Source organism: Eleutherodactylus coqui, chromosome 3 (assembly GCF_035609145.1).
Source record: "Eleutherodactylus coqui strain aEleCoq1 chromosome 3, aEleCoq1.hap1, whole genome shotgun sequence".
NCBI classification, from domain to species: domain Eukaryota; kingdom Metazoa; phylum Chordata; class Amphibia; order Anura; family Eleutherodactylidae; genus Eleutherodactylus; species Eleutherodactylus coqui.
Window position 1 is genome coordinate 183,864,522 of NC_089839.1, and position 26,509 is coordinate 183,891,030.

The following is a 26,509-nucleotide window of genomic DNA, read 5'->3' on the forward strand; positions in this document are numbered from 1 at the left end:
ATTTAATAAGGGTTTTCTGAGAATGGAAAACTAAAAAGTGCTCACTGGTCAGAGGTTCCCTTAGGCCAGTGCAGGAGTCCCGGTCCCCATAGAACCATACCATTCATGGTATACATGACAGCTCAGCCAATCTCTGGCTTCAGCAGTGATACCATGAAAAGCCTGTGAGTATTAATGCCTATACTTGGCTGAGTGGTGACATGCACATGGTGGCCACAGCTTCTGATTGAATAGAGTATTTCGTACTATGCCAGGAACATCAATGGCTACCCTGCAGAAGGAAATATCATCAGGCCCAATATTAGTATATGGTGCTGAAGAAAATGAGGGATGTCCTCAGAAAATAAACTTGGATGTTACAATAACACCTTCCATGATTGTTACTTTGTTCAATTTAGTACCATGACCAGAATGGAAAAATTAAGTATGATGGAAACTTAATTGCACTTTAACCACATCAGGTAAACTTAGCTATGTGTGTTTTGTATAGTATATATGTGATATGTCTGCTTCTAAGCTACTCAACAGAAAAGCTACAAAAGCAAATGAGAACTATCGATGACTGACCTTATTTATAAGTTTGTTGTTGTAAATTTGCTTAACAGGTAACTCAAGCGTGGAGAGCCGTTCTTCCTCCAACAAGATGGAATGGATTGTTCCCTTAATGGTCGTCTCTGCCTTGACTTTCTTCTGCTTGATTCTGCTCATCGCTGTGCTGGTCTACTGGAGGTAGGGCTTTATAATGTCTTCTACAAGCCATAGATTAAGCTTTGCACTCTGTACTGGATTGCGTTTTCATATTCGCTAAAAGACATTTACTAAAAATGTGGTTTTTGAAATCTAAATGGCACAGATCTTCAAGATGTTAAAGGGTTCTATCCCACAAAATACATTTATGGCACAGTATATACCATAAATATCCGTATATAGCCCAAATCAGACCTCTGGGGTCTTTACTTATTATAAGAAAGGTGGTCTCCTTGGCTCCAATTCACCTCTTTGGGAGACCATGGGTTGTCATATCATCTAGTAGGGAATTGACTGGAGAGGTTTGAGTTTTGATAAGGAGATGAAGCAAGGTCTGACGATGCTACACAAATCTAATATGCAAATCACAGCAGCACCACGCAAAAAATGGTACCCTTCAGTGTAGGTACTTGCCTTGCAAGCCTCGATCCGGACCCGGACACCAAGGATCCCTTATCCAGAACAAACTTCATCCACAGGGAAAGGCAGCAAGAAAATGGGATCTCTCATTCAGAACACATGAGAAAGTCGGGTTAAAAATAACCTCCCCACTTTTATTAAATAAAAACTGGCATCTTACAGCAGCGACGTTTCGGCCATAGTGACCATGGCCGAAACGTCGCTGCTGTAAGATGCCAGTTTTTATTTAATAAAAGTGGGGAGGTTATTTTTAACCCGACTTTCTCATGTGTTCTGAATGAGAGATCCCATTTTCTTGCTGCCTTTCCCTGTGGATGAAGTTTGATGCTACACAAATCTCTCTAATCAATCCTCTACTAGATAGCACAGCCGGTGGCTTTCTCGCCAGGTGAATCAGAGGTCTAAGAGCCTTGAGGTCTCATGAGGTAGAAATAGTGGTAAGCATACCACTGGGGAACTGATGCCACGCATAGAATGGCAGTTGTGTCAGTTTAATGTTGTTAAAAAAACGGTTTCTGGGGAAAGCAGACAGCTTCGTACCTACTGCAGTGGCCAAGCTTGGTATTGCAGGCAAAGTTCACATTAATTTCATTAGGAACTTGGTTGGCAATACCAAGCCTTGCCACTACAGTAAGAACAGAGCTGACTACTTCCTGAAGAATTCAGTTCAGTACACAAGCATGCAGCCTGAGCAGCAACAAACCCCCACCAATCTATTATTGATGACTTATCTTAAGAATAGGCCATCAATTGTTTACAGCTGGACAACGCCTTTAAGTGTCTCTTTATGGTTTTATGTAGGCCTCATTAACCATGGCACTTGAGGTCCAGTTGGCTGCCCCCAGTGGTCACTTGTAGCACTATTCTTATTTGCCCTGTGCTTTATCTGCAACCAACTATAAAGCATTGTTTCTTGAGTCTGGTCCTCGAGCTCCCTATATCAGTCATGGTTTCAGGATTTTTTTTTAATATTGCAAAGGCATTGCCATGGGTTTTCTCTTTCATCACCTGTTGAGGGTACTGGAGATATGAGATATGCCACTCTAGGAGAGGCAAACTAGATAATTCTTAGTTTAACGAAGGTGATCAGGCTAATATCAACATTATTCATGCAATGGGCTTTATCCATAGATCACAGCATGGTTATCATGCAGATTTAGCTTTGAAGTTCCTTCCTTTAGATTTCTCCAGGCCTGAAGGCAGAATTTCCTCAGATTTAAGTATAGTATTTTCACTTTTGATGTAATATTTCTTGACTCTGTGCCAGGCTAAAGTATAACGTGTGTCTAAAGCGCTCCAGCATTCAAATTTTCAGAACTAATTTAAATGTCAACTTTTTTTTTCGGGTTTGGGCGTGAGTAGCGGCGATGTATTCTAACATGTCATTCTGCTCAGTCAGCCGTGATTAGGGGCCTTTGTAAGAGATTTTCTTCTGCATCCCGCTTGGCATTTAGAGTTTGTTGTGTCTTTTGAAGCAGGCAGGGATATTAAGCAAGTTTGCAGCCTTTTAAACTGCTCATTTTGCTTACTCCCAGTTTGACCATGGTCTTTGTTCAGAAGTGGTTTCTTTATGACACGTCCATAATAGATGTAAAAATATTATGTGTTCTATATATGGTGTCAGTTACGTCAAATGTTTCTGCTTTTGATCTGTCTCAGAACAGACATAGGCATTGCTGATCCTCCTGGACTTCTGTATCCTTCTTTGTAAATTCCCACTGTTGTAATAGGGCTGGCCATTTTTTGAGCTAATTGGCGCCAATATATTCTGCAGCTTCCACAGATTGTCATTACTTACATCAGTCCCTGTCTCCAATAGGTTTTGCAATCTAGATTTCCTATCTCAGAAACTTGATACTGGGGCTAGTTTGACAAGAGAACCTGGAGGAAACCCATGCAAACATGGAAGACTATGTGAAGGACAAGCAGATGTTGCCCTTGTTCGGATGCAAACTGAGGACCACGGATCTGGAAGGCAACATTGCTAATCACTGAGCCACCCCAATTAGGACAATGCAATATTAGCCAGAGCAGAATGTCGCAGTAAAAACCTTTCAGCATCGGGTTCTCTTGCCAATAATAGCTGATAATATGGGATTAGTTAGTTGTGGTGGAATCCAGTAAATTGGGGTTGTCACAAACCTCTTTATAGCTGAGACGTAGGTAACGGACAGGCTGACACTTTAAAAAAAAATCTTTTCTTATCAGATCTAGTACTGGATAGGTAGAAGATCTCAGCTGATTGATATGAGCAGACTTACCAACATTTGAATCCAAATTGGGCCAGCTGTTAAACCCAACCCTGCAATTTTTTTCATCAAGAGTATCATACACTGAATGATAGAATGGTAGAGTTAGAAGGGACCTCCAGGGTCATCGGGTCCAACCCCCTGCTCAGTGCAGGATTTACTAAATCATCCCAGACAAATGTCTGTCCAGCCTCTGTTTGAACACTTCCATTGAAGGAGAACTTGCCACCTCCCGTGGTAACCTGTTCCACTCATTGATCCCCCTCACTGTCTAATATCTAATCTGTGTCTCCTCCCTTTTAGTTTCAGCCCATTGCTTCTAGTCTTTTCTTGTGCAAATGAGAATAGGGCTGATCCCTCTGCACTGTGACAGACCTTCAGATATTAAAGGGGTTGTCCCGCGGCAGCAAGTGGGGTTATACACTTCTGTATGGCCATATTAATGCACTTTGTAATATACATCGTGCATTAAATATGAGCCATACAGAAGTTATACACTTACCTCCTCCGGTGCTGGCGTCCTCGTCTCCATGGCGCCGACTAAAGCTGCCTTCTCCTTCCATTAGACGCGCTTGCGCTGTGCGGTCTTCTGTTCTCTTGAATGGGGCCGCTCCGGCGTGCTCGCGCCGGAGAGCTGGTCTGCGCATGCGCAGAAGAGCCCTCTTTTCTCACCCCTCCCTCTCTTCTCACCCCTCCCTCTCTTCTCACCCCTCCCTCTCTTCTCACCCCTCCCTCTCTTCTCACCCCTCCCTCTCTTCTCAGCCCTCCCTCTCTTCTCAGCCCTCCCTCTCTTCTCAGCCCTCCCTCTCTTCTCAGCCCTCCCTCTCTTCTCAGCCCTCCCTCTCTTCTCAGCCCTCCCTCTCTTCTCAGCCCTCCCTCTCTTCTCAGCCCTCCCTCTCTTCTCAGCCCTCCCTCTCTTCTCAGCCCTCCCTCTCTTCTCAGCCCTCCCTCTCTTCTCAGCCCTCCCTCTCTTCTCAGCCCTCCCTCTCTTCTCAGCCCTCCCTCTCTTCTCAGCCCTCCCTCTCTTCTCAGCCCTCCCTCTCTTCTCAGCCCTCCCTCTCTTCTCAGCCCTCCCTCTCTTCTCAGCCCTCCCTCTCTTCTCAGCCCTCCCTCTCTTCTCAGCCCTCCCTCTCTTCTCAGCCCTCCCTCTCTTCTCAGCCCTCCCTCTCTTCTCAGCCCTCCCTCTCTTCTCAGCCCTCCCTCTCTTCTCAGCCCTCCCTCTCTTCTCAGCCCTCCCTCTCTTCTCAGCCCTCCCTCTCTTCTCAGCCCTCCCTCTCTTCTCAGCCCTCCCTCTCTTCTCAGCCCTCCCTCTTCCTTTTTACAAAAATAGTTTGGAGTGATACAATAATGGTCATGGGATAATTGATCTTCCTATAGGTGAGGGGCTTTTATTTGTCTAAGACCTATCAAATTGTTGCAGTTCGGCCATATTTATTACTGATTTTCCCATGTGAGTGCCATTTGATTATGATATAGACGGAACTCGCACCGGAAAAGAACTCTTTTATTTCTATGTGTTAATTTACATCAGTGATTTTTCTTCATTCACACCAAGATTGAAAACTTGCAGCATGTCTTATTTTTGTGTGATTCTGTTCAGAAATTGCCCAATAGTTTATATGGCAGGAAAAAAAATTGCATCACATGTTATTGCAAGTTTTAGCTTTTTTTAACTTCTGTTATTGAAACATTCAATTTTCTCATGCATAAAAAATGTGTATGAAAATAACGTGCAGCAATGCGATGCATTGCACTTCCTGGATAACACTAGGTTACAAGTGTTATATCTGTCTCCAAGATATCGCATTCACCTCTGTAAATACAACCTTAGTTTTACATGCTTGTAATAGAAATCTCTGAGCAGGGGTATAGAGGTATTTTTTTGGCCATCAGAGGTGGTCCAAGATCAGACTTCATTCATGGGGTCTTATCGTGTAGATATGAGCTGTCAAAAATAATTTTAGCTTGACTCCCTTTCTTTATTGGGGGAGATGTTTAAAATTTGTGAAGAGGAACAGTGCAGTAGTGCCCTTCAAGGAAAGTAGAGTAAAAACCTGATTGGCTGCTACATGAGCTATACTACACGTTTTCTTTGCACCAGTTTTGATAAGTCTTTGCCAATGTGTCCGTAAAAATTAGACATAAGGTAGCATTTTTTTTCTTAGCAAGTAAATGAATCGGCGTGAGAACCCTTTAAACTTCCCGTCTCCTCTTCTGCATTACATTTGTAATTAGAAATGTTGATATTTCACAGTTTCACCTAAACCTGCAAGTATTTGTGTTGTTAAACATGCAAATTGCGCCATATGCCACTAGCTGGAGGCTGTATACTGTCAGTGTGTGCCGTATTATCATAGCACAAATAATAGATGGAGATTTACTTTGTAGACAGATGTGCATTACAGGAGGGTGTTAGAAGGTCACAACGAGGATCCAAATAAGCCTCAAAACCAATTGCAAGTGTTTATAAATTAGAAGTAGGACAAGTAGTAATAAAGTGGCTCAGAACTACCCGGAAACAGGCGCGCTTTTCATTACCTTCCTGGAGTCGTTTGCATTTAAGCGCTTGATTTGATAGCGGCGTTCAATTTCAGTGGAAGAGGTAAATCAGCCATATTCCTGTATCTCTGTGTTCATATTTCACACGGAGGGAAATCAAACAGCAAGTAAATGGCTCTGAGCAGTGATTTGTGGAAGTGACTCTGATTTCTGAGCTCGGGGTAGCAGATCACTCGAATTCATTGTTACGGTTTGTGCGGCAAAGAAACTCTTACTATGTTCTCGTCCCCCTATCTTAACAGCTGCAGCTGTGTTTCTCTAAATATCCGTTCTGGTTGTAAACACATTAGCGCTGCATAAACACCTTGATTTACTAGAGGCGAGAAGGAACACAGAGACAGACGGAGCGCGCACATTCATGGCGTCGATCATAATAGTCTCCACCGCAATTTTGTTGGAAGTCTAATTGGAGCTTTCATACGGTAACATATATTTTAAAGATGGGACATTTTTCTAATGCATGTTGGAGGGAACTTAATGGACTTTTCCAGGACTTTTATACTCATGGCTTGTAGACCGCCTAGATCAGATTGATGGAAGAGTGACTCCTGGCACACTCATTGATCAGCTGATTTGAAGGGGACTACTGTACTCCGATGAGTACTATGGCCTATTTGAGAACAGCTCTGTTTGGTATTGCAGTTAAGGATAGGTACATGCTACTGTATTTGGGGTCGTGTGCTGTCCATGCTAATCCGCAATAGTACATGGCCCCATTATAGACCTAGGATGCTGTGCGCAGTGATGGACTGGTGTCTCTGTGCTGTCTGATGTGAGTTGCACCTAAGTCTCTTGGGCTCAACTCACACTGACTGTGCTGGAAGCATTAGACTCACTAATTAGACTTTACTTGAATGGGATGCAGCTGCAGTAACCTGCAATACCAGGCATAACCACTACAAAAAAACATGGTGCTGTGCATGCTAAACATGCTGATCAGTAGGATAAATGGAGTTGGACCACCACTATCTCACAGTCATGGCCTATCCTAAGGAAGTCCTGGAAAAACCCTTTTGTGGAATATTCCTCCTTAACATGTAAATGTTCTGTATGATTCCCCTTTGGCTTTGCAAGATCTATGATTACTTAGGAATCATAAAGGAGTATTCCCAACTATGAAAAGTGTCAGGCGCTTTAGCCCAGCTCTGTTTCTGTAGCCTCCATTGAAGTGAATGGGAACTATGGAAATGGCGTAGCGAGCTGTGCTATGCTGTTTCTGTTCTCATTCACTTTAGTGAGAACTTTGAAAACCGCATAGGGCTTAAGTTCTAGGCTGTTTCTGACACATGGTTGGAGGTTTTGATCAGTGGGGGTTCGGGTACTGAGACCCCCACTGATCGCTGAACTGAAGGCACTGCACTGCAGTCCTGTCCCATTTGGCTGTGTTCATTACACTTCATCTGTTCTTGGCAGCTGGAGACAGGTTGATAGAAGTTTATAGACATCAAGTATAAACTTCTATGAGCCAGTCTTAAGCTGCCAGGAACAACTGAAAATTAACGAATACTGGCAAAGGGGCACAGCACTCGGGTAAGTGCTACAGCTCCTTAATTTCCGCCATTAATGGACTTCTCCACACCTGGATCCCTACTGATCAATACTTTTGACTTGTCCTTATGACATACTAAGTTTTTTAGGAAAGTGCAGTTACTTTCATAACCTGTAGGGATCAGCATCTGTTCCGGCCATTTGATGGGACACTTGTGCACTGCTCATTACAGTACAGTATCAGAGATTTAAGGAACCACTCTCCTGTTTTGTCAATCACATGACCAGGGCAGATGTTTATCTTCTGGAAGCGGAAAAAAGTTTCAAAATTCCTATTTAATGACGGAAAGCAGAGATCTTAATTTTAAAAAGTATTGGAACATTGTATAACTTTTCATTATATGAAAAATAAACTTTGTCTGAAACTGAAATACCTCTTTCAGGTATATAGAATATGAAAAAAAAAATTACAAAAAATCGCACGCTCATAGGACAACTTTAAGACAATATCTCAGGTTTTCTCAAAGGATTATCACTTGGGAAATAACTGACACTTTGAAGGAGGGGGGGTATGGTACCACAGAAGACCTCTCCTAGTGTCAACACTTTATGTAGTAATGGTGATAATGCCGTAGCCTTGTCTTCCATCCAACACTAGTCGAAATATCGCGGCCTTATCACCATTACTACATGAAGTATTGACACTAGGAGGGGGCTTCTGTGGTACCATATCCCCCTCCTTCAAAGTGAGTGTCAGTTATTTACCAAGTGATAATCCTTTGGGAAAACCTGAGATGGTGTCTTAAAGCCGTCCTATGAGTGCGGGATTCTTTGTAATTGTTTTTTTGTTTTTTCATATTCTATATGCCGGGGATTCTTCCCCTATGTGAGCTCCCTTCCCCCAAGCCCCATAATCCCTGCAGCCCTCCCCTGACTAAGCGGATGCGTCCAGCAGAGGAACCAGCTGACTACCACCTATACATAGGATCATAGGCAAGGCGCCCAGGTGTCCACACCAGGTGAGCCCAGAAAATTTCCATCTCTGAAGAGCTCTCCAAACACTTTGCTCTTTCAGGTATATTTCATTCTGGAAAAGCTGAATGCCGACCAGTATTGTCATAAATCGTAGACTTATGGAGATAACTATACAGATTTTCTGTTGAGATGTCGATGAAAGCTGAGTAGTCTGTGTACCAGCCAATCGGTCTCCTTTGCGGTACCATTTGGCTCTCAGATGCTGTGGGTATGGCCAGAGTCGTAAGTTGAAGCTCCTAGGTAATGGGGCCCCCAACTATAATGCTTTATTCATAGTACTGGGCTCACTATATGGAGAAGAGAGGCTTTATGGACCCCTCCCTAAGGCTCCCTGGCCCGAGTTTAAATGCATCCTCTGCATCCCCTATAGTTACCCCCTTGGGGTATGGCATTGTTTCCACTGAAAGTACATCCTCAACCTGATCAAAGCCTTAACCAAAAAAAATTGGATATCTACCTCAACTCCGGGTCCAATGGCAGCCATCTTGCCCCCTTCTTCTTCCTGTTGAGTTCTTTATATTTTACTTTAGCAAAGTGACTTTGTAACTTTAATTATTCTACGGACTACAGTACAGAGCTGTATGAATTTGTCAGCCTTAACCCCTTGATTTTACCTTGTCGCCTGCCTGCACAGAATGAATTCTCTATCAGCACCTGATAACATCTCCCGAAGCTGCTAATTGATGAGCTGCTCAGGAGTAAAACATCTACATCAAACCCAGAAACAGACGTCCAATTTCATACAGGAATTGAGAGACGCTGCATTACGTGTAAAATTAAATTCCCCAGCTCCCTGGTGACCTCTATTAAAGCAGCATTGGCTCCACTGACCCTTTTGAGACTCTGGAACATAAATTGTATATGCACCTTGGCTCTCCGTCATCATTCATTACAGGTTGAATAGCAGCGGTGTTAAATTTCCAATGCCAAGAGCGGTTCTGCTGCCTGTTAATCTACAGGGTCTCGTCTATATATTTACTTATATTGTCTGTCTTTTTGGTAACTTAAAGCTAAAAAGATTAAAAGTATCTTAGAGAATGAAATAAAGACATGAAATAATGACTCAAAACATGTGGCATATATCTGCAGCTAACATCAGTGGATGATCAATGTTGGTGAACTTTTTAATGGGTTCACCAATGGGTTTATTGGTGAAGACCAAGTGTTGATAATACAAAAACATTGCTTAGTCAGTGAAGTTTACGTAGGAGAAGGGAAGACCTAGTCAATGTTCCCTTAGCTCGTTGTTGGGGAATCATAACTACAGGTTCAACTTGTGTTTATGTATGGATGAACAGTGTTGGCTTCTTTGCCTGTTGATGTTCCCTTTGTTAGCAGGCATAAAGCCTACCTATTACCAAGGTCTTGCCCAAGATTGATTTGCCTCATGGAGATCTTTAAACAATGCTCCCTGGGAAAAATATACAAATAAACTTTTCTTCCATAAGGAAGAAATCTGCTTCTCCAAAACCACATATAGGTGACTACCCTGTATTCCAATGTGAACCCTTTTAAAGAACTTTGCCTTGAGTCAGACAGACCAGGGGAACCCATATTTGTTTTGCAGTTGTTACTCTTTTATTAGTGGGTAGGGTTCTCACTGGCTGTGTGAAATGCTATCTGAAATCAATCACAAAAGGTAGTGATGTTCTTGAAGGTAAATCCAAGAAAAATCTTGAGCTATTTTACAAGACTCAACTGAGACGCACATTATGAGTTCTAGTCTATGTGGCAGTAGAGAATGCCAAGCAAAGCGTAATTGTACTCTCAGAATAAATGCACGATACCCATCCGGCTGTAATTTCCTATTTTGAGAGCAGAAAATCCTTCAGGTAGAAGGGAGCTCACCTGGATGGGACTGAAGGAGATATTTTTTAGGAACTGGTTACATGTAGGAAACTTACATTAGCTTTTTTTAACATTTTATTTATATGGAGGGATCATCTAGGGAGGTGAAGGCCTTACCAGGATCTGTGGTGTCGGAGCATCCACTTCTGGCCTGATTCTGACACTGGGTTATGTGGTATGGCTCCTCCTTGTGCTTATAATGTAATTGGAAAGGGCTGGTTAAGTTGAGCTGAACAGCCAGTCCCCTCTGATGTTATGGATACAGAGAGGGCCATAGCATCTGACCTAGTGTGAGAACAGGCTGAAAGTAAAGTTCTGACACCTCCAGTCTGGGTAAGAATTTTGCCTTTCTGGACAACCACTTTAAAATTACAGTTATACAAAGGAACTGAGGCCTTTATAAAATGACTCCAGAAGTGTTCAGTTTTGATTGAGTCTTCATGTCACTTCAGAGGAAATGGGAGTTTGAACAATGTGTTAACTAATTTAGCATCGATAGGATTTTTTAGCAAAATGTTTGCCCCAGCCGGAGCTGCTCTGGGCCCCAGCCGGAGCTGCTCTGGGCCCCAGCCGGAGCTGCAGCATCATTGCAAAGAAAGCAAATAGTTATTGTGCATTGTTCACAACAGATGCCCTGGAGTGGAGCATATAACTCTTAAGTAGCCAATTTTAGAGAGTGTTGATATTGTATAGCTAATAGTCATGTATGTAAAGGTGTATAGATCACTTGAAATACTGTATTATGTAACTGTAACGTGATCAATTACCAGACTCAGAGCTTGTCGTCTCTCATTGTTCTCCTAACCCAATAAATTTGGCTTCCCTGAAGATGATAGGACAGCCAAGTTGTAAACTGTATAAATATTTAAGTTTCCTTATCGCTGCATATACATTTTTAAAGAACCAGTGACTGGAAAGAATGATAACGTGTCTGCAACCTATTTGTAATACCAATACAGCTTGTAGGAACAAGGAACAGACCTTGGGATTGGGTGCCGGACCTGATCATGGTTGATTCATAGCTTACTCTGGGCGAAACTTGCAGGGTGTTATAGCCTAGTGCAGGGTCAAAGGGGTGGAGCATGACACAGAGTTAAACAGCAGAGTTCTTGTGCCTTGCGCTGTCTTATCACATCCTGCACTTGGCATAACCTAGCACATCAGTCTTGTCTAAAGAGTACCTTTAACTATACAGCTTGTACAAACTCACTAAAGTGATGTTTTGTTTTTTTTTTATTTCTTTTTTTGCTCGTGTGTGCTGATGATTTTACCTCACTTGGATGCTATTTGAACAATAATGGAAGGTGAGCATTAGATTAGTTATAAACACAAGCTTCCATTTTTAGTTAAACATGGTTGGTTCGCACACACAAGGACCACACAAATCAAAAAGTCTGGATGAGGATACTTCTGTGTAATCCCTCTTGAAATATAGTGGGCTTTGTACATTTACATGTACAGAAGTTGTCTCGTGAAGATGACCTTTGTCCCTTACACCCTATTAGGGCAAATAGTTGTAGATGGAGGGTCTCCTGCTCAGGACCCCCCTTATATAAGCCAAAATAGAGAGCTACTCTGTTTAAGTGGCTTCCGTTCTGCCAGACTTTGGCCATTTTTGCATTGAACAGCCTTCATGGGTGGCTTCTTCAGCAACATCAGTGGTTCGCCTCAGGTTTCAAGATCAGTACTGTAAATTTAAATTCCTAGGTCTCAATGCAGAACTGTAACAAGTCCCCCACCTACCATGTGCCAGTCATTATACTGGTATTATATGTGGCAGGGGAATATTTGGACCTTATCCGGCACCAGGATCTGAGTGCAATTGCTACCTCTGTACCACCTGATACTACACCTTCAAGACAGTAACTCAGGATGGATCGCAGAGCCTCCAAAAAGCACTTTCCCTTTATAGGGGTTTTCCAAGACTAAACTATTGATACCTTATTGAAGACTTATCCTGAGTATATTCAGCAGGGGTCTACTAATCGAGATCCCCACCAATCCGCTAATTAGGCTGCAGCTTTAGGGTAAGCACTGTGTCTTCATCAGTCACATGGCCTCAAAGCACTTCAGTCCTTTCCAAGTGGATGGTGCTGAGCTGCAATACCAGGCACAACCGCTATATGGTGTACGGCGTTGTGCCTACTATGGACTGAAGTGGCAGTGGCGCTCACATGAGGCAGGGATCCCAAACGATGGCCACCCACTGATCATATATTAATGACCTAGAAACCCCTTTAAGGTTATGCTTACATGGTGACTTTTTTAGCAGTAGAAATTAGACTCTGAACCTTGGATATTGCTGCGGATCTGCATGTGGCTACCAGATGTGGCATTTCAATTTTTGATGTGAAATCCACATTTTTTTTTTCTCCCGATGCATGTTTCAAATCCATGCTGAAAAAAAAAATGCCAAAGTCAACGCAGATTCTGCATCAATAAGGCCAGGCTCCGGCATGCCACGACGAATCTCCCACGCACAGACACACATCAAGTATGAAATGACGTGTACTTTCTGCATACCGTAAGTCCTCATGCACTATCTTGATGTGTGGGTGTGTCAAAATAAAACATGCTGCTTTTTTTTTTTTTTTCATGCAAGTAATACGCGTATGAAAAAAACACTGGTGTGCGTGTCCCAATGCAAATCAATGGGCTATTGGCATCACATGTTGCGCAATAACAATATGCCCATGTGAGAGCGGTTTAGTAATGTCTTATTTTTTTTCCTGCAATGAAAGTCTGCACTGTATGAAACTTACACTATGTGAACAAAACCTTACTTTCTGTCGCCTACTGCGGACGAATGCTCTTCATATGACTACGGCTAGCTCACACGACCGTATGGTAATATGTTGTGTGAAAATCGTAGCATTTTACTGGCGTAGGGAACTGCGTGTTGTCACGTTTTTACTTGCGTATGCCTGCGCACGTACAGCGTATTTTAAGCACGCTCTTCTACACTGGTTTCTTCTTCTTTTTTTTCTATTCCCTTCCCGTGTTTTCCAGCAACATGCGTAAAAAAAAAGCTTCACATACGCAATATAATTGCATATGCACTGCTTTTTTAACAAGAGGGCTCATACATGTTTAATACGCGGTACAATAGAATACGTTGTGTAATAATAATCTTTATTTGTAGCGCCAACATATTCCGCAGCGCTTACATAGGGGGAATACAGAAAGAAAAAACTACAAAATTACAGAATCACGGTTACATGTAGTAATCAATTGATAGAAGCAATGGGGGTGAGGGTCCTGCTCCAACGAGCTTACATACTACAAGTAATGGGTCGATACAGAAGGTAAAGGGGCTGGAGATGTGCACGGTATGGCGAGGTGGAGAGTGAGGGATTCTATACACATAGACAATGGTCAGACATTTGGTCATGTGATGGCTGAATCGGTATAACTGCAAGAGCGGTGTATGATGGCTAGCAGGGATTGCAGTCAGTAGGTCAGGGAGCATGTTATCAGGAAAAGTACAGAGGGGTTTGTTTAGGAAATGCAGCCTCCCTGAAGAGGTGCCTTTTTTGAGCACGCCTGAAGTCCTGTGAGTCCTGGATTGCCCGGTTATCCTTTGATAGTGCGTTCCAGAGGACCAGTGCTGCTCTAGAGAAGTCTTGGAGGCGGGAATGAGAAGTTCGAATTAAAGGGGTTGTCCCGCGCCGAAACGGTTTTTTTTTTTTTTTTCAACCCCCCCCACCCCCCGGTTCGGCGCGAGACAACCCCGATGCAGGGGTTAAAAAAGAACACCGGACAGCGCTTACCTGAATCCCCGCGCTCTGGTGACTTCTTACTTACCTGCTGAAGATGGCCACCGGCATCTTCTCCCTCGGTGGACCGCAGGGCTTCTGTGCGGTCCATTGCTGATTCCAGCCTCCTGATTGGCTGGAATCGGCACGTGACGGGGCGGAGCTACACGGAGCCCCATTGAGAACAGGAGAAGACCCGGACTGCGCAAGCGCGTCTAATTTGGCCATTAGACGGCGAAAATTAGACGGCAACCATGGAGACGAGGACGCCAGCAACGGAACAGGTAAGTGAATAACTTTTAAAACTTCTGTATGGCTCATAATTAATGCACAATGTACATTACAAAGTGCATTAATATGGCCATACAGAAGTGTATAGACCCACTTGCTGCCGCGGGACAACCCCTTTAGAGGGGCGCTCAGTCTGGTTTCGTTAGCAGAGCGAAGAGCCCGGGCTGGGTGATGGATTGAGATGAGGGAGGCAATATAGGGGGGCGCTGCACTGTGGAGGGCTTTGTGGATGACGGTAGCGAGTTTAAATTGAATTCTGTATTTAGCATACTTTTTCTATACGCATAACATATGCAATAAATTTATGCAGGTGTGAGTGGAACAATGGAAATCAATGTACTTTCATTGACGCCATTTACCGTATACATTACGCGCATAATACGTAATGCAAATACATTCAGCGGAGGAAATTGACAATCGCTCTGGGCATATTTCTGGATAATATAAAAAAAAAAAAGTTGTCAAGGCCAAATACAGACGACATAATTGGTATAACTTTCCATCTCTAGCGGCTCCCACTTCCCGTGCACGCCTCAGTCCAGAAGATATAATTTTATGTACAAAGCATAGTGTGAAAAATCCCGTGTTGCCTCTCGCCCTGACTTCCCTCTACAAATATTTACATGCGGAGCAGAAGGGTTTGTGTTCTGCATTTTTCTATCCGTTTAGATACTGTGTCGGAGGCATTTGATGTCTGCACTGTTCACCTCTATCCACAACCTGCAGTCTTTATTTATTTTGGAGAAGCTATGCTACAAATCCGTCATTGCTATCGGGTGAAAGTTAAATTGAAGCTCTGATCCCAAAGCTACCTCTTATAAATTTGACTTGGTTGACTGCTGGCTTTATCTACGAGGGACCAGGCTATTTACACGGTACGGCTTTATCTTTCGCACTTCCAATAATAAAACAAAGATTTTTTTTTTTTTTTGCCGAGTAAACCCAAAATGGTAAATCAAAAGAAGAAAAATCCTAAAGGTCAGCTAATAGCGACATGTAAGGAGAGCCATGCATTGAATGTTGCCGCCTTTTAATCCAAGGTTCCCATTTTGATGCATTATGCATTTTTTTAAGACTGTATCTTGTAGACTTCAGAAGCCTTTCACATCACATTAAATGTCTGGCTAAGATTTATTGGTGCAAGCATTTCTGTAATCGCTTCTGTCGTTCATTCCTTATTGAGAGACCATTGAAACCTTTTAGTATTCCTGCGCGCGACTTGGATATTCTTATGTGTGAAACTTTCAGCGCCGGGTGATTATTCATTTTAAACTACGATGCTGGATTAGTTCTGGGGAAAACTTGGCCGGGAGATGTCACGTCCCGGTGGTTCCTGTTCAGACTTCTGTTTGCAAAGTTGAAGCCCTCACTTTAAAATGCAACTTGTCACGGTAATTCGGTATATAATGTCATTGCAGTGAAGCTAGCGACCTCCAGCTACCACTTGTAGATGCTGTATTTGCCATTCTTTTTCTTTGTGCTGATGTTAAAGGGATTGTCCAGGATTAGAAAATATGGTTTATAGAAAGGGAACCCATATCTGTACTTGGGTAGTGTCTCGTATTGCAGTGTAGCTCCTTTTGCCATGTGGGTCTGTACCTATCTGCAGAACAGGAGTCTCCTCCTGGAAGTCAAGGAAACGGCTGCAAGGCTGATGCAAAAGCAGTGGGATTTGGCACAACCTTTCTGCCTAGGAAGATCATGGAGTTGAGGAATAAAATCGGACTTCTCTTAATTGAAAACATTTCGAGGGTAGTGCCTCTTCCTCAGATAAGCTGTGGTAGCTGTGATTTGGATAAGAAAGGGTTAACACTAGAGATGAGCGAACGTACTCGTCCGAGCTTGATATTCGTGCGAATATTAGGGTGTTCGGGATGCTCGTTACTCGTAACGAGTACCACGCGGTGTTCTGGTTACTTTCAGTTTCCTCTCTGAGACGTTAGCGCGCTTTTCTGGCCAATTGAAAGACAGGGAAGGCATTACAACTTCCCCCTGTGACGTTCAAGCCCTATACCACCCCCCTGCTGTGAGTGGCTGGGGCAATCAGATGTCACCCGAGTATAAAAGTCGGCCCCTCCCGCGGCTCGGCTCAGATGCCGTGTGAGTTAGTGAGGGAAAGTGCTGTTCTATTGGAGTTGCTGTAGGGAGAGTGTTTGTAGTGAGTGTAGGCTTCAAGAACCCCAACGGTCCTTCTTAGGGCCACATCTACGTGTGTGCAGGCTGCTGTTAGCAGTGGAAAATGTTTTATTTTTTTTCTCAAAATCGGCAGTGCAGAGCATTGCACCCGGTATTAGGGACAGAAGTGGTGCTTAGGCAGGGAGAGTGTTAGGAGTGAGTGTAGCCTTCAAGAACCTCAACGGTCCTTTCTAGGGCCAAATTTAACCGTGTGCAGTACTGTGCTGGCTGCTGTTAGCAGTGTTGCATTTTTTTATTTTTTTTTTAAATCGTCTGTGCAGAGCATTGCACCCTCCATTGATACTACAGGGACAGAATTGTGTAGGCAGGGCCACAACACAGTTATTGTTCATTGAATATACGCAGTGGGGCCTTCCCTTTGCAAAAAAGCGAAACAATTATATTTGGCCTCCCTGTGTCAGTCCTAAGGTCTCCGTGTACGTGTGTGCTGCGTGGAGAACGTACAAAAATCAAACGCAACCAGCTACGGTTTACTGCAGGCTTGCGCCATTGTCTTTCCTGACTGGCAAATACCTGCTCTGCCAGAGTTAATAACTCTGCTACACTAAAGTTGTGTGACACTTTTTCAGGGCCACACCACAGTTATTAAACGTATTGTTCATTGAATATCCGCAGTGGGGCCTTCCCTTTGCAAAAAAGCGAAAAAATTATATTTGGCCTGCCTGTGTCAGTCCTAAGGTCTCCGTGTACGTGTGTGCTGCGTGGAGAACGTACAAAAATCACACGCAACCAGCTACGGTTTACTGCAGGCTTGCGCCATTGTCTTTCCTGACTGGCAAATACCTGCTCTGCCAGAGTTAATAACTCTGCTACACTAAAGTTGTGTGACACTTTTTCAGGGCCACACCACAGTTATTAAACGTATTGTTCATTGAATATCCGCAGTGGGGCCTTCCCTTTGCAAAAAAGCGAAAAAATTATATTTGGCCTGCAGGCTTGCGCCAATTTATTTCCTGCCTGGGAAATCAAATCACTGGTAATACAGCATGCTGAGGGGTAGGGGTAGGCCTAGAGGACGTGGACGCGGCCGAGGACGCGGAGGGCCAAGTGAGGGTGTGGGCACAGGCCGAGCTCCTGATCCAGGTGTGTCGCAGCCGACTGCTGCGCGATTAGGAGAGAGGCACGTTTCTGGCGTCCCCACATTCATCGCCCAATTAATGGGTCCACGCGGGGGAGCTTTATTAGAAAATGAGCAGTGTGAGCAGGTCCTGTCCTGGATGGCAGAAAGTGCTTCGAGCAAGCTATCATCCACCCAGAGTTCTGCGCCGTCCAGTGCTGCAAATCCGAATCCTCTGTCTGCTGCTCCTCCTTCCTCCCAGCCTCCTCACTCCACTACAATGACACATGCTCAGGAGCGGGAACACTCCCAGGAACTTTTCTCGGGCCCCTGCTCAGATTGGGCAGCAGTGGTTCCTCTACCACCAGAGGAGTTTATCGTCACTGATGCCCAACCATTGGAAAGTTACCGGGGTCCGGGGGATGAGGCTGGGGACTTCCGGCAACTGTCTCAAGACTTTTCAGTGGGTGAGGAGGACGATGACTATGAGACACAGTTGTCTTGCAGTGAGGTAGTAGTAAGGGCAGTAAGTCCGAGGGAGCAGCGCACAGAGGATTCGGAGGAAGAGCAGCAGGACGATGAGGTGACTGACCCCACCTGGTGTGCAACGCCTACACAGGACAGGTCTTCAGAGGGGGAGGCACAGACAGCAGCAGGGCAGGTTGCAAGAGGCAGTGCGGTGGCCAGGGGTAGAGGCAGGGCCAGACCGAATAATCCACCAAGTGTTTCCCAAAGCGCCCCCTCGCGCCATGCCACCCTGCAGAGGCCGAGGTGCTCTAAGGTCTGGCAGTTTTTCACAGAGACGACCGACGAACAGTGGTGTGCGACCTTTGTCGCGCCAAGATCAGCCGGGGAGCCCCCACCAACAGCCTGACCACCACCAGCATGCGCAGACATATGATGGCCAAGCACCCCACAAGGTGGGACGAAGGCCGTTCACCGCCTCCGGTTTGCACCGCTGCCTCTCCCCCTGTGCCCCCAACCTGCCACTGAGCTACAACCCCCCTCTCAGGACACAGGCACGACCGTCTCATGGCCTGCACCCACACCCTGTCCTCGGCCCAATCCAGCAATGTCTCGCACCGCACCGTCCAGCCGTCGCTAGCGCAACTGTTGGAGCGCAAGCGCAAGTACGCCGCCACGCACCCGCACGCTCAATCGTTAACCGTCCACATAGCCAAATTTATCAGCCTTGAGATGCTGCCGTATAGGGTTGTGGAAACGGAGTCCTTCAAAGCTATGATGGCGGCGGCGGCCCCGCGCTACTCAGTTCCCAGTCGCCACTACTCTTCCGATGTGCCGTCCCAGCCCTGCACGACCACGTCTCCCGCAACATTGTACGCGCCCTCACCAATGCGGTTAGTGGCAAGGTCCACTTAACTACGGGCACGTGGACAAGCACAGGCGGGCAGGGCCACTACATCTCCCTGACGGCACATTGGGTGAATTTAGTGGAGGCTGGGACAGAGTCAGAGCCTGGGACCGCTCACGTCCTACCCACCCCCAGAATTGCGGGCCCCAGCTCGGTGGTGGTATGTTCGGCGGTGTTTGCTTCTTTCACTAAAGCACCCTCCTCCTCCTCCTCAACCTCTGTCTCGCAATCTAGATGTGTCAGCAGCAGCAGGACGTCGCCAGCAGTCGGTGTCGCGCGGCGTGGCAGCACAGCGGTGGGCAAGCGTCAGCAGGCCGTGCTGAAACTACTCAGCTTAGGAGATAGGAGGCACACGGCCCACGAACTGCTGCAGGGTCTGACAGAGCAGACCGACCGTTGGCTTGCGCCGCTGAGCCTCCAACCGGGCATGGTCGTGTGTGACAACGGCCGTAACCTGGTGGCGGCTCTGCAGCTCGGCAGCCTGACGCACGTGCCATGCCTGGCCCACGTCTTTAATTTGGTGGTTCAGCGCTTTCTGAAAAGCTACCCACGCTTGTCAGACCTGCTCGGAAAGGTGCGCCGGCTCTGCGCACATTTCCGCAAGTCCCACACGGACGCTGCCACCCTGCGCACCCTGCAATATCGCTTTAATCTGCCAGTGCACCGACTGCTGTACGACGTGCCCACACGGTGGAACTCTACGCTCCACATGTTGGCTAGGCTCTATGAGCAGCGTAGACCTATAGTGGAATACCAACTCCAACATGGGCGGCGCAGTGGGAGTCAGCCTCCTCAATTCTTTTCAGAAGAGTGGGCCTGGTTGGCAGACATCTGCCAGGTCCTTCGAAACTTTGAGCAGTCTACCCAGGTGGTGAGTGGCGATGCTGCAATCATTAGCGTCACCATTCCTCTGCTATGCATCTTGAGAAGTTCCCTGCAAACCATAAAGGTTTGTCATCATTTCAGCGTGTATGGCCTGAGGAGGAGGATGAGGAGGAGGAGGATCCTGAATGTGATCTTCCTAGTGCGGACAGCCATGTGTTGCGTACAGGTACCCTGGCACACATGGCTGACTTCATGTTAGGATGCCTTTCTCGTGACCCTCGCATTCAACGCATTCTGGCCACTACGGATTACTGGGTGTACACACTGCTCGACCCACGCTATAAGGAGAACCTTCCCACTCTCATTCCCGAAGAGGAAAGGGGTTCGAGAGTGTTGCTATACCACAGGACCCTGGCGGACAAGCTGATGGTAAAATTCCCATCCGACAGCGGTAGTGGCAGAAGGCGCAGTTCCGAGGGCCAGGTAGCAGGGGAGGTGCGGAGATCGAGCAGCATGTACAGCCCAGGCAGTGCAACAGTCTTTAAGGGCCTGGCCAGCTTTATGGCTCCCCAGCAAGACTGTGTCACCGCTCCCCAGTCAAGGCTGAGTCGGCGGGAGCACTGTAAAAGGATGGTGAGGGAGTACGTAGCCGATCGCACGACCATCCTCGGTGACGCCTCTGCCCCCTACAACTACTGGGTGTCGAAGCTGGACACGTGGCCTGAACTAGCGCTGTATGCCCTGGAGGTGCTTGCTTGTCCTCCGGCTAGCGTCTTGTCGGAGAGGGTGTTTAGTGCGGCTGGGGGAATCATCACAGATAAGCGTACCCGCCTGTCAACCGACAGTGCCGACAGGCTTACACTCATCAAGATGAACAAAGCCTGGATTTCCCCAGACTTCTCTTCTCCACCAGCGGACAGCAGCGATACGTAAGCAATACGTAGGCTGCACCCGCGGATGGAAGCTACGTTCTCTCTCACCATCCAAAACGGGGACATTTCTGCTTCATCAATCTGTGTCTAATATTCCTCCTCCTCCTCCTGCTCCTCCTCCTGAAATCTCACGTAATCACGCTGAACGGCCAATTTTTCTTAGGGCCACAAGACTCACTCATAATTTTTCTAAACAATTTTTATATGTTTCAATGCTCTTAAAAGCGTTGAAACTTTAACTTGAACCAATTTTTCGTTAAACTGGGCTGCCTACAGGCCTAGTTACCACTTAAGCCACATTAACCAAAGCGATTAATGGGTTTCACCTGCCCTCTTGGTTGGCCATGGCCAATTTTTTTGATGTACATTAGTACTGTTGATTCAGCAATTTTTGTGGGCCCTCGCCTACAGTGTAATCAAATGAATTTTTAGCCCACCTGCATTACAGCTGACGTTACATCCGCTGTGTTGGGCAATGCAATGGGATATTTTTGTGTACCGCCGGTGGGTTCCAGGGAGCCACCCATGCTGTAGGTGCACACGGAGTCTAACCTACATGTGTCCACTTGTAAAGAACCCCAGTCAGACTGGGGCATGCAGTGTGGGCCGAAGCCCACCTGCATTAAGCACAACATTACTACCTTAGCTGTGTTGGGCAATGCAATGGGATATTTCTATGTACCGCCGGTGGCTTCCTGGCACCCACCCATGCTGTGGGTCCACAGGGAATTATAAATGCATCTGTTTCCACTTGTAAAGAACCCCAGTCTGACTGGGGCATGCAGTGTGGGCTGAAGCCCACCTGCATTAAGCACGACATTACTACCTCAGCTGTGTTGGGCAATGCAATGGGATATTTTTGTGTATCGCCGGTGGGTTCCAGGGAGCCACCCATGCTGTCGGTCGACAGGGACTTCACAATAGGGAGTTGTACCTGCCTGTGTCTATGAATTAAAAAGCCCGGTCTGACTGGGGCATGCAGAGACACCTTGACAGAATGAATAGTGTGTGGCACATAGGTTCCCCATTGCTATGCCCACGTGTGCAGCTCCTGATGGCGGTGGCACAGGATTCTATTTCTCATTGCTTCTGTACAGCATTGTGGGCTATCGCCCCGCCCCTTTTAAAGAGGGTCGCTGCCTAGCCGTGCCAACCCTCTGCAGTGTGTGCCTGCGGTTCCTCGTCATGGCAGACGCACTTCTAAATAGACATGAGGGTGGTGTGGCATGAGGGCAGCTGAAGGCTGCGCAGGGACAGTTTGTTGTGTGCTGTGGACACTGCGTCGTGCGGGGGGGGGGGGGGGGGGGGGGGGGTTTGGCAGCATGTAACCCAGGAGAAGTGGCAGTGGAGTGTCATCCAGGCAGTGATTGTGCTTTGTTGTAGGTAGTGTGGTGCTTAGCTAAGGTATGCGATGCTAATGAGGGCTTTTCAGAAGTAAAAGTTGTTGGGAGGGGGGGGGGCCCACTCTTACCGGTATTGTGGCTTAATAGTGGGACCTGTGAACTTGAGATGCAGCCCAACATGTAGCCCCTCGCCTGCCCTATCCGTTGCTGTGTCGTTCCCATCACTTTCTTGAATTGCCCAGATTTTCACACATGAAAACCTTAGCGAGCATCGGCGATATACAAAAATGCTCGGGTCGCCCATTGACTTCAATGGGGTTCGTTATTCGAAACGAACCCTCGAGCATCGCGAAAAGTTCGTTCCGAGTAACGAGCACCCGAGCATTTTGGTGCTCGCTCATCTCTAGTTAACACAAGCTAGATGTTGTAAAATGGAGGGCGGAAGTATGCCTATTTAAGAGATGAGACAGCAATTGTAAAGTTAAAAAAATTACTACACCTGTGTAAGTCAAGTCTCACACGGTCGAGTTTGAATTGCAGAATCCGCGATAGTTACCTGCACTGACGATCTGTGATACTCCACACACATTCAAGGAAATAGAACATTTGCATGTCCGCTCACAACATCAGACAGCAATTGTAATTTCGGCTTGCGGAAATTAAATCGCTGCATATTCTATTTTTTTGCGTGGATTCTGCACGGACGGCTTCTATTGAAGTCTATAGAAGCCGTCCAACCCATAGACCTTCCGCAATTGACATTGCGGAAAGGTCATAGATTCCGCGTCAGTGCCTAGTGACTGCATGGGAAAAGAAAAAGATTTGAAAAAAAAAACTGTACTGCGCATGTCTGACAGCAAGCTGTCCAGACCATCCGCAGTACAGATAAATTCGGCCAGGCACTGGGTCGGATTGCGCTGTGGTCTTCCGCATGCTGAATCCGACCTGTTGGTGTGAGACCGGCCTAATACTGTAATGAAATGTAACCGATCAGTTTCTCTTTGTCTGGATTGTATAAGAGAGTATATTGCCTTTTGTTGTTGGTTCAATCATGGTAAATGATTCCACTGAGCACATATGTAACGGTACAATAAAGTGTCTATGCTTTCTGAAGAAACAGCCTGGGTATCATTGGACTCTACAACCAAGCCATACAGTACACGCCTCTAGCCATGGGGAAAGCTTAGTTACGTGCATCTATGGAGAAGTAGGTGGGTCAGGGTACCCCCTCTTCTGGAGATGGGGTAGGTGCTGGTCCCAGAGGTGGTACTTGTTTCTATCAGACATTTGTCATATATAGTTAATGCCATAACTGTTTAAAGGCCCTTTATACGGATATTGGCCATCATAAATATATCAGCAGTCAGTCACAAATGCTTTTTAGTTGGATGATTGCACTTATGTGGGCGGTGTTATGGGGGTAGGGGGACCTGGCTCATCGGCACCAAATCTCACCATGTAAACTGTGAATCTGCTGCTAAGAAATGCAAACTGTATGGGAACAAGTCATATTAACAATCATTCGTGCCCATCCTAGCAATGATCTGCCGCTTGTAAAAGGCAGTACTGAGTGCTGAGAGAGGTTCTATATCATCAATTGGTGCTCATGAGTAAGCAGATAATCTGCCTATGTTAAACCACCAGAACATGGGAATGCCCCTTCAAGTTCATGGTCAACTCCTTATATGTTCCGAGATAACTTAAGATTCTCTATAGGATCCTCCCATTGTTTCACAATTGAATTGAAGGCCCCCAATAGACCTTAGGGATTAAGTTTTCTGGACCCACCAATTTCAATGAGACTTATAACTATCACATGCATACTGTGATCACCCAACTACCCACCAACCGGTTATGTCAGGGATATAATCTGATGTGTTGACTTCCAACTTCCAATCCTGTTGTTCTCCCTGAAGATGTCTCCACCAGAGCTGTCCGGTAGCGGGTTACTCCTTTCCCAGTCGAAAACGCAGGAACTCCCAGCTGAACGGAGCATTCAAGTGTATGGTGGTATCCGGAGAAATGGCTGTTGGCCGAACAAGTGTTCAGCCAAAAGCTATTGAAGTTGTGTGGGTAGCATAAGGCCACTCTCACAAATCGTTTTGTATAGCCATGATGAGGTGCGTTTCAGCACTTCTTAACGCACCTCATCACCCATTGTAATGATGGGGTGCATTTAAAAAATGCTGTTGAACGCGTTTGAGAAAAAATGTTTAAAAATGGTTTGAAAGGGGGTATTTAAAACGTGGTGTGTTAACCGATGCCTATGTGAGAGCAGCCTAAAGCCCCTTTTACACGGGACGACTGTCAGGCACTTTACTTTTACACAGGAGGATCAGCGCTCGGTAAACGGAGACCGAGTGGGTTGGGGATCAGTCCGGCCCACCCACCACCATTCACAGTTTGTAGATGAACAATGGCCGGTTTACACGAAACAATGCAGTCATAGAGCAACGATTATCTTTTAGGTCTGCATGAAACATCCGATCCAGTCGTTCACTGCATGGATTCACCCTGCACAATTATCGTGCAAACGTCTTGATCTAACGAGGGATTTGCATGATAATCATGACGTGTACAAGGGGCTTAGATACAGTACAATGTATGCATGTAAGTGGATGTACCTCGCCCATAAATATCCTGCTAGTGTAACTTGTTTGTTTATTTTTGTGCTTGTTGTGTTTCAAAGACATTTTAACACAAGTGGGCAAAAATTATATTGTATTCCCCCTCTACTGTGATGATTTCACAAATCGCTTATTATGAAGGGCGCCTCTCCGAATCATAGCTAATACCATATTTTGTACATGGCTGAAGCCATGGAAGAACAGTCTCTCCAGGCTCATTGATTGTTTCCAGGGATGCATTAGACATCCTCCTACCATTCTTTCTCTGCCTGCAATTACCCATCCTTTCCCCCCAGGGTATATGGAATTTGGGACAAAAGGCAGCATGATGAAAAGTGACATATTGTTAAATAATACACAGCTATTCCCCGCTCAATATTGCAGTTTTTTCCTCTTCCAGCCAAGGGTGATGACATTGTATTGATTTGTACATAATGAGCTCTTTTTGACATTTAAACTTCATGTACAATGCTTTCAAATTTGTAAGCGTCCTGGCACTTTTGCGTAGGTTTCCACATATGTGAGAAACGTGCATGAAAAAAAAGATGTTTTAAAACACACCTTTTTATCATGAGTTTACTTTCTTAAATCATGTATGTGATGTACATTTTACATAGTCTTTGATCGATATAAATGTATACATTTTTCACTGTAAACCTTTTTTTTCTTAAAGTTTTAAAGTTCAACACTTTTTTTTTTCAAAGCAATTAATCACAACAAATTTATAATTAAGCGTCTGAAAAAGTTTTTCATCCTCGCCTTTCCAGAGCTGTCACTTTTTTTAATTTTTCCATTGTTTGACATATCTCTATGAGGCCCTGTTTTTTCTGCAGGATGTATTTTTTTAATAGTGCGGTTTTGTAATGTAATGTATAATGTATGGAAAAAGTTTTAGAAATTTCTAAGTGTGAAGAAATGAATTCCCACAGTATCCACGGTGCAGTAAAAATGACAAACTTTTGTTATGTGGGTCAATACAATTATGGTGATACCAAATTTACATTAGGTGGTCCTGAAAAGGTTAAAATAAGGCCTCATGTCCACGGGGAAAATCAGGCCTGTTACGGATTCTCCATGTAGAATCTGTAGCGGGTGCCTCCTGCCCCGCGGGCATGAGGGCTGAAAATAAGAATAAACTCACCTGCTGTGGGCCGTGCAGGTCTTCCCTTCTTCGCGGCCGGATCTTTTCTTCGGCTCGGCGGATGTGCTCGGCACGCCGGTTGCGTGCCGGGCACATCCGCCGGGCCGAAGAAAGAAGTTTCCTGTCGCGAAGGTAGAAAGACCTGCATCGCCCGGAGCAGGTGAGTTTAATTCAGGCGCGGGTCTCCTGCGGATCCGGACGGCTTCCATAGGCTTCAACAGAAGCATCCCTATGGGGCGCGGATCCGCGTGCAGGAAAAACGCTGCAGATTTAAAATCTTAATTTGCCCGTGGACATGAGGCCTAAAAGTATATGCTTCCATACGGTTTTTGAGGGAAAGAAAAGCATAGTAGGGCCACGCTATTATGTTATATACCTTTTTTTTTTTTAATGTTACAGTCTAAGCTTTTAGTTCCCCCCCCCCCCCAAAAAAAACACGTGAACGTATGCCTTACTAAACATGGTTAAACATATGCATTGAATGACTGTTCAGCTGTTCGCAAACCATTTCTAAGCATCTTTATTACAAGACTTTCATATGCAAAGTCCGTACGGAATTTGCGACTTAGAGAAAATTGCATCAATATCGCATTTGTGTTCTAGCGATGTTTGCGCGTCAGCGAT

General features: G+C 45.5%; 1 protein-coding gene across 2 annotated transcripts in view; it reads left to right on the top strand.

Moving 5' to 3' along the window:
- Nucleotides 1–26,509, top strand: part of PTPRG (protein tyrosine phosphatase receptor type G) — a 525,693-nt gene that overhangs the window by 402,036 nt on the left and 97,148 nt on the right. For both annotated transcript variants that reach the window (XM_066596617.1, XM_066596618.1), the window contains one exon: nt 606–729. In XM_066596617.1, coding sequence (XP_066452714.1) covers nt 606–729 — 124 coding nt within the window. The remainder of the gene's footprint in view (nt 1–605; nt 730–26,509) is intronic.